Source organism: Drosophila yakuba, chromosome 2L (assembly GCF_016746365.2).
Source record: "Drosophila yakuba strain Tai18E2 chromosome 2L, Prin_Dyak_Tai18E2_2.1, whole genome shotgun sequence".
Taxonomy (NCBI): Eukaryota; Metazoa; Arthropoda; class Insecta; order Diptera; family Drosophilidae; genus Drosophila; species Drosophila yakuba.
The window spans coordinates 19,085,856-19,098,507 of NC_052527.2; the positions used below are offsets into that span (position 1 = coordinate 19,085,856).

The 12,652-nt window shown below is 39.0% G+C and overlaps 5 protein-coding genes across 7 annotated transcripts in view; all 5 read right to left on the minus strand.

The window, feature by feature from the left end:
- LOC6528898 (potassium channel subfamily T member 2) overlaps window positions 1-12,652 on the minus strand; it is a 96,408-nt gene that overhangs the window by 79,166 nt on the left and 4,590 nt on the right. The window lies entirely within an intron of this gene.
- On the minus strand, window positions 710-7,511 carry LOC6528906. Its single transcript, XM_039371388.1, has one exon. The coding sequence runs from the start codon at window positions 6,665-6,667 to the stop codon at window positions 6,197-6,199; it is 471 nt and encodes a 156-aa protein (XP_039227322.1). The 5' UTR covers window positions 6,668-7,511; the 3' UTR covers window positions 710-6,196.
- LOC6528907 lies at window positions 9,212-10,143 on the minus strand. Its single transcript, XM_015197933.3, is given in 2 exon segments — window positions 9,212-10,023; window positions 10,026-10,143. Coding segments are annotated over 2 exon segments (603 nt in total). The 3' UTR covers window positions 9,212-9,538.
- Window positions 10,353-11,221, minus strand: LOC6528908. Its single transcript, XM_039371387.1, has one exon. The coding sequence runs from the start codon at window positions 10,931-10,933 to the stop codon at window positions 10,385-10,387; it is 549 nt and encodes a 182-aa protein (XP_039227321.1). The 5' UTR covers window positions 10,934-11,221; the 3' UTR covers window positions 10,353-10,384.
- Window positions 11,236-12,649, minus strand: LOC6528909. The gene has a single exon (XM_039371389.2). The coding sequence runs from the start codon at window positions 11,678-11,680 to the stop codon at window positions 11,237-11,239; it is 444 nt and encodes a 147-aa protein (XP_039227323.1). The 5' UTR covers window positions 11,681-12,649; the 3' UTR covers window position 11,236.

Genomic DNA, 12,652 nt, shown 5'->3' on the forward strand with positions numbered 1-12,652 from the left:
TCAAGTGGGACCAAAGTGTAAACAAACCCGTTGTTCCACAGTGCACTTTGTCACAAGTGGACAACAGCGAACACATCAAGGAAAATGAAGGAAAACTTTACTTTATTTACTTTTCTGCTTTTTTCTCTGCTTTTACCTCCTTGTTCGATACTGTAGAACACCTTTGCTGGCTGACCAACTGTTTGCTTTCACTTTCGATGGAGGAACACGTATTCATGTGTGTGAATACAAAAAAAGCTCAGACAAATGAACTTAAAGTCTATACCAGAAATTATATAATTTATAATTCTTAAAAAAATATAAATAGCCCCAAAATACTTATCTATAGAAAAGTAAAGATTTTTTTTAATAAAAACAAGAGAAAACGCTATAGTCGAGTTCCCCGACTATCTGATACCCGTTACTCAGCTAGTGGAAGTGCGAAGCAGAGTCTTCAACACTAACAGTTTTTGGCGGTTTGTGGGCGTTAGAGTGGGCGTGGCAAAAAGTTTTTTGGCAAATCGATAGAAATTTACAAGACCAATACAAAAATGAAAAAATATCAAATTTTTTTATAAAAGTGTGGGCGTGGCAGTCTTGGGCGGTTGTAGGTCCTGAGATCTCGACGTTCAAACGGACGGACAGACGAACAGACGGACGGACTGACAGACGGACATGGCCAGCTCGACTCGGCTATCGATCCTGATCAAGAATATATATACTTTATATGGTCGGAAACGCTTTCTTCTGCCTGTTGCATACTTTTCAACGAATCTAGTATACCCTTTTACTCTACGAGTAAATATGTCATTTAAAACCTGGTCTTAGTTAATTTTGTAGTTCTCGTATGTACTTTGTACCCCCACTTAATACCTAGAAAATAGTGATTGTGTGGCGACCAAGAAACGATACGCAAGAGATGATTTTGATTCAGAAATAAAATTAAATAGATAGAGAATTAACAAGATTTTTTTGTTATATTTAAGTTATATATATTAATAAGATGAGTATAAACACATTTTTTTTTAGAAAATAATTTTTCTATCTAGTTTGTCCTCTAATGGTACTGTCTAAGACGGAACCAGTTTTATGACATTCTGCTGCTACTTAAAAACGTCTTACGACATTTCAAATTGGTCAGCATTTTGTCATCAAATATTTACAAACAAAAAGCTGTGATTTCTACTTAACTAGGGTTTCTACGGACATGCAGCACACTCAGACTAGTAAGGTACGTTATTTCACTTATTTACTTACAAAGTTAGAGCCAATTTAGAAAAAAATAACGCGGTAGAAATTAAAACACCAATGAATCACACATCGCTGGAAGCCAACCAAGTGCATCAATGGTGCTGCACTAAAAAGGCCACAAGCCTATTTCACTTACTTTAGAAACAAAACATTTAACTCCTTGAGTATTTTATATTTCGTCAATATCGCAGTCGGTAAAACCACCAAATCGAAATAATTAATAACGCATCAGGTGCGTTGAATATATATTTTTCCATTTCGCTGGCGCCTCACTGTTTTTCTGAGCCTGTCAGGCCCATTGCCGCAAAATGACAGAGCTAGCCAGAAATCCCTTTAAAATTTGCATAAAGTGAAAGCCACCCAAAGCGGTTTTAATGCCGTCAGGATTGTTTTGCCTGCTGGCCCGAATCCTGATTCAATCCGACAATCGGTCGTAGCATTCCGTCAGTCAGCCGGTCCGCAGTATCCTTCACTTCCACTTGGCTTGGTCTGATTCGATCCTGTTTCGTTTCGATTCCATCCAGAAAGGATATCCGCTTGTGTGGGCTGCCGCTCCTGGTCTATCTGCTCTGCCCACCTTTGCATACCTGATTCCCTTTTCTTTCAGTCCACGTAATTGCCAAATTTAAAATCATCTCAGTCGCAGTCATGCATGGCCCAATCGCTAATGAAATTTACGCATTAGCAGAGTCCTGTATTCCACTCTCTCACACACACAGCAGGAGAATGTCTTATTATGGCAGGAAATTGAAAAAGTCTGTATGGCTCATTGTATATAGAAATTCGAGAATGCGGGAGTTCGCTTAAGGGAGCGCTATTAAATGCATCATTGACCAACAGGCGAGCTAACAAAATGTGTACTTCGTCAGGTAAAAGAAAAGAAAAACTGGACGAAAACGTGGACAAATTCCAAAAAGTCAAGCGTTGCTCATGTTTTGCGCCACATTTGTTGGTACAAATAAAAAAAGCTGTCAACACAAAAAACACGCATACCGCCCACACACCCAGACACAAAGTCGAGGACCAGACAAAACACCTTTTACCCACACCCACACATCACACAGGAAGCAACGAGGAAACTTTATTTATAATAGAATTTTCAGGCATGACTATACCCTCAATGAGGTCAGGGCCACGTAGAATTTGGTAGTACTTTAAAAACACCAAGTGCCAATTTAGGAACTAAAGTTAAATTTTAAATTTTTTTATCTATGCTATATTATAAACATATAACGAGCTTAGTTACCGATTATTTGCTATTGATACATTTTATTTACGGAATGATTATTCTTAAATATATTTTAGATTGGATTATTGACCAAAATAATTATTATAATGATACCAATTGATATGTCTTTAAATGAGCACATTAAATATTACTCTATTTCTGCTTACAAAGCAAAGCATATATAAGTGATTCCAATAATGATTGAAATATTTCTTAGGGTATATAAAAAATCGTTACGTTAAAACGAACTCTTTACGCCTGAGCCTCGTTCACTGGCTTCTGATGCTGTGCTTCTCACTGGGAGCAGCAAATTGCCTTTTTCGCACGTTGATTGATTTTGGAACTTTTACTTTGAGCAGAACTCCCTGAACCGCCCCCTTAAAGTCCCCAAAACTCGAAGCTTCCTTACTTTCAGCACAAAAGTGGTAATAAAATGGGTGCAATTCGGATGCCACCGCAATTGTTCGACTCGGTTTCGCCTTGGCTGACCTCCATCGATCCTGGCCCATCGCCTATAGTTGCTGAACACATAATTATTTATTTACGAGTGTTCATTCATTGATGAACACAAACGCTGTTTATATTGCTCTTTTGCCCTTCGGACCGATTTCAAATGTGAGGGTTCAGGCCCATTCACCTCGCCTGAAGTGCGGCCTTCTTTCACTTTTTGTTGCCAGGTGTGTAAAAATAGCCAGTGACGTTGCTAAAGTTGGGAAAGGAAATATTCAGGATAACCACTCTGCAAGCCTCTTCGCGCCAAATTTGTATTTATAAAACTAATCCTATGACCGTGAATTGCAGTGGGAATAAAACATTAAATGGGAAACATAAGAAGTCGCTTTAAAAATTGCCGATATCTATAATGAGACTATATAAATGTAGGTAAATAAACCAATAAATATTTAAAAAGTTATTCGTTGGGAATTATCAATTAAGTTAAGTACACTTTAATACTTTTAATATTCTTCGCTAGCTAGAGGATAATTGGAATAATTTTCAGACAGTGGCGCCCAGCAGAAATCAAGCGGTGTAACTTTATATTTACTCGGAAGATTAAATTACTGAAGCCGTCAGATCGGCACAAACCGCCAGTCTTAATAGCGGAACACTAGGGGTCCTAAATTTAGAACTGTATGCATAATGCACACCATTTTACAAGCATTAATGCGACAGGAGAGCCTCCAAGGACCCTGCGGCGTGTACTTCATGTAGTTGCAGACATATCCATTATTGAGAGCGCAATGGCAACAGCCTGTGTACGCAGCTATTATAATTATAGTCGTGTGGATTAAGCAAGCCAGCTCCACCATCCTCGTCACTCAGCTGAGCTCCTCGAGGATTAACCTGGGACCGATTGGGGTATGTGAGGAACCAGCACCTGTCCAACTTGTCATAAAGGGGAGCCGACAAATGTGCGCAAATAACGTTCATAGGAATTGATTCTACTTATAACCCTCTATTGGAATAAAATTAAAGTAAATCATAAAATAGCTGTGAGCAATTAATATAACCAGCGCTAGATAGCGCTTTGCTGCTTTTAAATCTATCAACCCCGCTATAGTTTTGTGGATGTACTCATAGCAAAGCATTCAATCCTATTCAAAACGAGTTTTTTAATAAGCCCAAGTCTGTATGCCCTTTGATAAGTACGGGGTAGACAACTAATAACTTGCAGGCAGCACTGCAGTTGAATGTTAGTGGAAACTAGAAAAACGACCGGCGGAGGAAACGATTTACATAAGTTATTATGGTAAACCACACAAGTGTGTCAGCTCAGGTGAGGGATATGTCCAAAAGATGTACGAATGTAATGGAAAATGTCAGAAGTTGTATTTCACAAACAGGCCCATTCAAAATTTCCATTTTCCCTGCCAAACAGCATAATCAGCACTAATGGATACACTGAGGTATTTTGCGAAGGCCATAGCTGCACTTTCGATGCGGATTAACCAAGTGAGGAAAGGGGCGCTCGCGAAAAGATTGTGTTAAACGTGCGAAAGCGAGTAATGTGCCGTTACTCAGCCAGGGAAAGCATTTTCCCAGATTTTCTCGAATTTTCCTGTGCAAACTTGTACAGGGCATTACCCGCTGTTACTTTCATTTTTTTCTTTGGGCACTTTTGTATAATGAGGAAATTATTGGGCAAAAACCCTTTTTCAGAAAAGGTAAACAAAGGCCCAGTTGGCTTAATTGAACATTTTACTCATGTTACGCAGTGAAAAACTGTGTGCAGATTTTCCAAATCATTTCAAGGGCGCACAACCAAGAACGTTGGTCGGGAATTTGTTTGCTAATGAAGCCAAAGTGGATTGTATACGATACCTTTAAGTGACACGACCTCTGACCTTTATGAGCAGGTCGGAAATGTTATATTTGTGTTGTTTGCTGGAATGCGAACCATTTCATCTGTTTACGAGGACCAACAAATTGCCAACTTGCTCGGCTCGAACGTGCGGCTATTAAAATCACAAATTCCACAGCCATTTGGAGGGGCAATTAAATATTCTGGGCTTGGACTCCGCGTTGAAGGACGGATTAGGCCGTAAAAGTGTTGTAGTTAAGGAGCCATAAATCATGATCTTGCAAAGCTGTCGTCAACGCTCACAAAACAAAAACGTAATTTCCGCTTACATATTAAATATTTCACATAAAAGTAAAAGGGTTTTCCCGATAAGGTTTTACACTGTGCCACAAAGCCTTTAAGACAATCCCGAAAGTCCCTTAAGAACAGTGGACATCTAATGCTCTAACCGCAGACTCAGATATATTTTAAAATTTGAAAAAAATGTACAAATCATTAAAAAAGCAAGATTAGAATTCCATCGTAATTAATCTTAATGAATTAATTATATGAAAGTATGTCTAAATTTAACCAATTTTCGAAGAATAATCCTTTTGTCTAAACTAGCATTGAACTATGTCTTGAGTTACATATCCATTTTAGTAAGTAAGACCCTAACCTCAAGTGTCGAAGTCCCGGTTAAGTTATCAAAAGTTAATAAAATGCGAAATTGAATCCGTCGTCGAGTGGTGTGTAGAGCGAGTAAATAAATTTGCACATATGCCAGCCTTTCAGTGGGTTTTGCGGCACAGAACCAAAGGCTCTTGGGGCACAGGATCGCGTCGTTTGGGTGGCATAGGTAATAACCCAGAAGCATTGGGGAGCCATTCAACAAGCGCCGGAGCTTACTAAGCCGTTTATAACCGATTTCTGGTAGGGAATCCTGGCCAGGCAGGACGTGCAGGCATCCGTGACACAGTGAACAACCCCGTCCCGAGTTCTGGGCCTTGGGCCATGGGCCATGTGCTATTGGCCGGGCCGGGCCAGGCCAAGTGGTTGGGACTACGTGGCATTATAAAGGCAACAGCCACGGCCACTTGCGCACGTCGCAGTCAGCTGAGCAGGGAAGAGCCGTGCGAAATTGGCAATGGCTGGGGCGGCCGGGCTTATAAAAAATTAAAATGTTTACGCTACATTAAATGCAAAGAAGGCATTGCCGGCGAATTATGATTTTGCGAGTGCCAAAACGCACACGGGCGTCCCACACGTTATGGCACCTCTGGGAGTGAGTGGGAACAACGTTGCGTATGAGCAACGAGTGCTCACTACGCTGCGGATGAGCAACTTGTGAGGCGTATGGTCCTTGTGTGCGGAACTTATAAAGTAATGACTGCTAACTACACGGCATATATGCAACTCAAGCAATTTGCACAGCACCACCCGAATTGCAAATGTTTTTATTTGATACGCACAATTTTATACTTCCACAACATTTCCATAACAAACGGCGCTCGACTTTCCGCCATTCTAACACGCATCGACAGCTGAAAGCGTCCAGGTGGATGGATGCTGGGAATTATTGAGACCGTACCCTCATTTTTCAGGTAATATACCTTCGGCTTGATGGGGCACTTAAAGTAACTGCCATTGACCACGAGGTGGTTGTAGACCTCGCCAAACATTTTGAACAGGAGCGGATTGTTCAGAAAGTCACATCCCTTTAGGTTCTCCATCTTATAGAATACTCTCTGTGTTTTAATTACTTTCACTGTAATATCGATGGTGAAAGCAGGTGCCAGTTTGACCACTCGAAAGGTATAAAGCAATTTCGTGTCCGGAACCTTGCGGAAATACTCAACGTAATCGTGGTCACAGTTTGTCTCCAGAGATTCCAGGATAAACTCTATGTTGCCCTTTTTAAAGACCATTGGCTATGATAGTTTTAAACACTCAATTACAGTATACAGGATGCTTTTAAATTGCGCCTACCTCATTTATTGCTAATACTGAAAGTATGCAATTCAGCCGGAAGAAAAGAATAAAACATCCAATGAATGCCATCATATACCTACTGACTAACAGTTTTTATTTTCTGACCGCTATTCGACTGATGAGCAGTTAATTGCCCACAAATCCAATTAATGATTAAAGATAAACATGATTGGTTTAATTAATATAAAACTACCAGACACATTTGTTCAGCACCTAGGCCTTTATATTATAAATTTCTAAAAACAGTTTATGTGTAATAGTGGAATATAACATATAATATAACTATTAGAACTATTGGACACTTCTACCAGTTTAGGTGGAACCTACGCAAATGTAACCTCGTGGTTCAGAAATTCACAACTGTGTATCTTTCTATTATTAAATGGAAAACTCACGTCGGGAACCTTGCAAAAGTACTCCACATAATCTTGATCATATTACATTTCTACCGACTCCAAAATGAAGTCCGAGTTGAAATTTAAATTATTTGATTTTCGGTAATTTTTTGCCTGAACAACGCTAAAGAAACGCCACTGAACGCCATTGAGCTGCACCTGAATATATGTTTATATTTTTTCCGCCACAATTCGAGTAATGGTATATTAATTGGCCACAATCCAATCGTTCAGGTGGAAAATAACTTTATAACTTTTACTTAATTCTTTAAAGAGAGCGTTTTATTTATTAAAGTTAAATAAAAACAAGAGAGAACGCTATAGTCGAGTTCCCCGACTATCTGATACCCATTACTCAGTTAGTGGAAGGGAGAAGGAGAGTCTTAAACACAGTTTTTGGCGGTTTGTGGGCGTTAGAGTGGGCGTGGCAAAAAGTTTTTTGGCAAATCGATAGAAATTTACAAGACCAATACAAAAATGAAAAAATTTCAAAACATTTTTCAAAAGTGTGGGCGTAGCAGCTTTGGGCGGTTTGTGGGCGTTAGAGTGGGCGTGGCAAAAAGTTTTTTGGCAAATCGATAGAAATTTACAAGACCAATACAAAAATGAAAAAATATCAAAACATTTTTCAAAAGTGTGGGCGTGGCAGTTTTGGGCGGTTTGTGGGCGTTAGAGTGGGCGTGGCAACATGAATCGACAAACTTGCGCTGTGTCTATGTCTCTGGAGTCTGTATGCTTAATCTCAACTATGTAGCTTTTGTAGTTCCTGAGATCACAGCGTTCATACGGACGGACAGACAGACGGACAGACGGACATGGTCATATCGACTCGGCTATTGGTCCTGATCAAGAATATATATACTTTATATGGTCGGAAACCCTTCCTTCTGCCTGTTACATACTTTTCAACGAATCTAGTATACCATTTTACTCTACGAGTAACGGGTATAAATACTTTTGCGCGTTTTTAGCTGTTCGACTTTTAAAGCGAGAAAATGGCAAAATCTACATTTATATTTCAATACCCTTAAACCGATTTTCAATCAGAATTTCTTAAAGTTGTGAATGGCAGTTCAGCCAACTACCAGCAACTTCTTGCGACTTACTCCACACATTAGTAACTTTCTTCTTAATGACCACAAAACTTATAAAGTGCTCACACAGCTGAAATGGCAAATGTCTTTACTTAGTTCCATTCCATTTTATACTTTCACAGAAGCTTCATAACAGATGGGCCTTTTTGGCATCTTTATCCGCATCGTTAGTCGAAAGCGTACAGGTGGATGTCTTCATTTTTCAGATAGTAAACCTTCGGCTTAATAAGGCACTCAAAGATGCTTCCATTGACCACCAGCTGCTTGTAAATTTGGGCAAATACTTTGGGCAAAATACTTTAAAAAGTAGAGGGCTGTTTAGCCAGTCCAAGCCCCTTATGTTTTCCATAATAAAACAAGAGAGAACGCTATAGTCGAGTTCCCCGACTATCTGATACCCGTTACTCAGCTAGTGGAAGGGAGAAGGAGAGTCTTAAACACAGTTTTTGACGGTTTGTAGGCGTTATAGTGGGCGTGGCAGAAAGTTTTTTTGCAAATCGATAGAAATTTACAAGACTAATACAAAAATGAAAAAATTTCAAAACATTTTTCAAAAGTGTGGGCGTAGCAGCTTTGGGCGGTTTGAGGGCGTTAGAGTGGGCGTGGCAAAAAGTTTTTTGGTAAATCGATAGAAAATTACAAGACTAATACAAAAATGAAAAAATTTCAAAACATTTTTCAAAAGTGTGGGCGTGGCAGTTTTGGGCGGTTTGTGGGCGTTAGAGTGGGCGTGGCAACATGAATCGACAAACTTGCGCTGCGTCTATGTCTCTGGAGTCTGTATGCTTAATCTCAACTTTCTAGCTTTTGTAGTTCCTGAGATCACAGCGTTCATACGGACGGACAGACAGACAGACGGACAGACGGACAGACGGACAGACAGACGGACGGACAGACGGACATGGCCAAATCGACTCGGCTATTGATCCTGATCAAGAATATATATACTTTATATGGTCGGAAACGCTTCCTTCTGCCTGTTACATACTTTTCAACGAATCTAGTATACCCTTTTACTCTACGAGTAACGGGTATAAATATTTATTGTGACTTTATTACTTTAACTAAAACATCACTGCTGAAGACAGGTCCCTATTTCATAAACCGAATAGTGTATAGAGCACCAAAGTTGGCCAGGAAGGAAAATGTTTTTTATAGTCGAGGTTTCAGACTTGTCTTTAAGAACTATAGGATGCAACACTTGTTCCCTTTTTTGAAAAATGTTAAGTAAGTAGGAATAGAATAAAGTCCCGTTCAATGTTTTTAGGAAGAAATTAAACACTTTTAATATTTTAGATGGACAAAGCTGGAAATTTATTTATTTAATGCGCACAATTGTATAGTTAAGCAACATTTCCATTACAAATGGTTTACGACTCTCTGTCATTTTTACACGCATTGATAGTTGAAAACGGCCAAATGGATGGACGCTTGGTATCATGGACATAATGCCGTCGGTTTTCAGATAGTAAATCTTCGGCTTTATAGGACACTTGAAGTAACTGCCATTGACCACCAAGGTTTTGTATGATTCGCCAAACATTTTAAATACTACAGGATTGTTAAGAAACTCACAACCCTTAAAGTTTTCTATCTTATACATAATTCGATGTGTCTTGAGGACTTTAATTGTTATATTGATGGTAAAAGCAGAGGCCAACTTTGCGACACGAAAAGTATATAGAATCTGAGAGTCGGGCACTCTATGGAAATATTCCACGAAATCCTGATCACATTTTGTCTCCAGCGACTCTAGGCGGTACTCTGTATTACCCTTTTGAACGGCAGTTGGCTGCGGAAATTCAAATATTTCACTAAACTCACTAAAAAAAATTTGGAAGCTGAGATTACCTCATGTTCTTTTACGAAAACCAGTAAGCCAATTAGGCAAAGATAAAAAATATGCCCACTATTGACAGCCATGGAACGTCAACTGGCTAAACCATTTCATGTCTGCGATTCAACTGATGAGCTATTAATCGACTTCAAGCCCAATCATTCGGAACAAAGATAACTCAATAACAAAAGCGGAAAAAAACAGTTGTAGACATGCACATTTTATATTAATCAAACGAGTTCTGGCTGTACCATTTTTTAAAAAGGGTAAAACTTTAATAATCTTTATATGCACGTATTTCATATATTATCCTAAGACAAGGTAGTATTAAATTAAAATATGATTCTTTATTTCAGTAAAAGCCCGATTTTCTTTATTTCGAACTACACTGTATACCCACAGCATTTCCATCACAAAAGGGTCCCCACTTTCGTGCATCCTGACTCGCATTGTGATTTGGTATCTTCCAGGCGGCTGGAAAGCCGGCAACATGGCCACGGAACCCTCGTTCCTGATGTAATATACCCCTGGCCTGATCGGACAACTAAAAAAACTGCCATTCACGACCAGTCGCTTGTAGACAGTTCCGAAAACGCGATTCATCAGGGGATTCATGAGAAACTGGCAGCCGTCAAAGTTATCAATTTTGTACATCACTCTCTTTGTCTTTACCACCCTCACAGCGAAATCGATGGTGAAGGCTTTAGCCAGTTTTACTACACGAAAGGTGTAAATATTCAACTTGTCAGGAACTTTTTGAAAATACTCCACGATCTTGTGATCACAACTAGTCACCAAGGATTCCATGATAAACTTGGAGCCTCCTCTTTTGAAAACTGGCGGTTGCTGTGGTATGTGAAGAAAATTAGTATTCATTTGGTTTCTTTATTTATTTAACCATAAAATTTATCGATACTACCTCCTGATCCACACCTAAAACGACTCCACCGATCCATATAAAGGTCCACAAACATCCACCAAAACTGAACGTCATTTTCAAACTAAACGAACCAACCATAATCTCCCATTACTGTGGTCTTCCGAATATAAATGATCTAATAATTGTGACATCTACACGTTTTATTAAGGGGAAACATGAACAGTCAATGTTTATGCCGACCGGGGGATTAGTTTTTTAAATTGATTGTGAAATATATTATACAATAAGGAAAGGGAAATTCATATGCGCCTAACACGATAACGCCAGATGAGCTCTGTGAGCAAATTGCCATCCTTTTCAGCCTTTAGTCTGACAGTCAACCGAAACATTCCAGGTGGATGAATCATGGGCACCTCGACTTCTCTGACACTATTGCTTAGGTAGTATACACCTGGCTGGACTGGGCATCTAAAAACCGTGGAATTACCAACAAATCCTTCATAGATCGCCGAAAAAACCTTAGACATCAAGCGATTATTTAAAAAGCCACAAATGGATAAGTTTTTGATATTATAAATAGTTCTGTTTGAGTTTGCGTTCTCAATTCGGCTGTCCAAAAACATGTTTTTAAACAGCTTCGTCGAGTTTATCATCATCATCTGGGATTGTCCTGGAACCAAACCAAAGTATTCCACCATTGTTCTATTGTATTTTAGTTCCAAGCCTAAGCACACGGCTTTCATTTTCTGCTCCTAAAAAATAATATTGTACATTGATTCAATCTAAAATGGTAAACAACACCTTACTTTCGCCTTTGATCCCATTGTAATCAAGCAAAGCGTAACAAATAATGTGGTAGATATGCTGAGGTCAATCATTGGATTATAACTAAATTAACTGAGCATTCACTGAAAGCTGCTCGACCCAAATAAAAAATATTTAAAAACCCATAACGATTATCGCAGTCATTTCGTTATGGCGCTGAATGTGTAGAATAGCGATATGGTTCTCAGTTTTTATGGTTGAAGCACACAATAGCTAAATCAAATTATTCGCGACCCCTTCTCTGCCGTGAATCCACTTCAGGTTTTTGTAATTTTGTGGCACTGAATCGACACTCAAACAGATTGGAAAGAGCTGCAGATATTGATTGGTTTCGGGGTTCTCCTTTTTATGCGAAATGTTCGACATTTAAAACAATTGCATCGGGGGAATGGGAACAGGTTACAAAAATGGCTATGCTGCGTGTGTTTGCTTTATATATTGAATTAAACGAATTTTTGCAGTTCTTGCAGTTTTTAGAAGCGGATTAATGTTTTTCATACTGAATACCATTTTTCCCCTTCGTATTTAAAAGAAAATTAAATTACAATTGTTAAAATATAAAATAAAGAAGCACCATACATAAAACTGCCAACTTATTTTTTTCCCCTTTCGATTTTGTCGTCATTTTATCTTGGACTTGGACTTCGAATGACGTAACGAGCTTTAAACATTCGCTTGAATAATTCAGAAGACAGGACATTGGCGCTATCCCCGCCTTAAGTAAAAATCGATAAATCGATCCCCAGCAGCGGGGAGACAATCATTTTGCCAATTGCAGTTGGCGAGTGTAATTAAGATTCTATTTTCGGAAGCATTAAGCAAATAGTGATACGCTAACTGCTGCATCGCCAATGGGGCGTATGCGTAATGCCAAATGTAATATACAATTT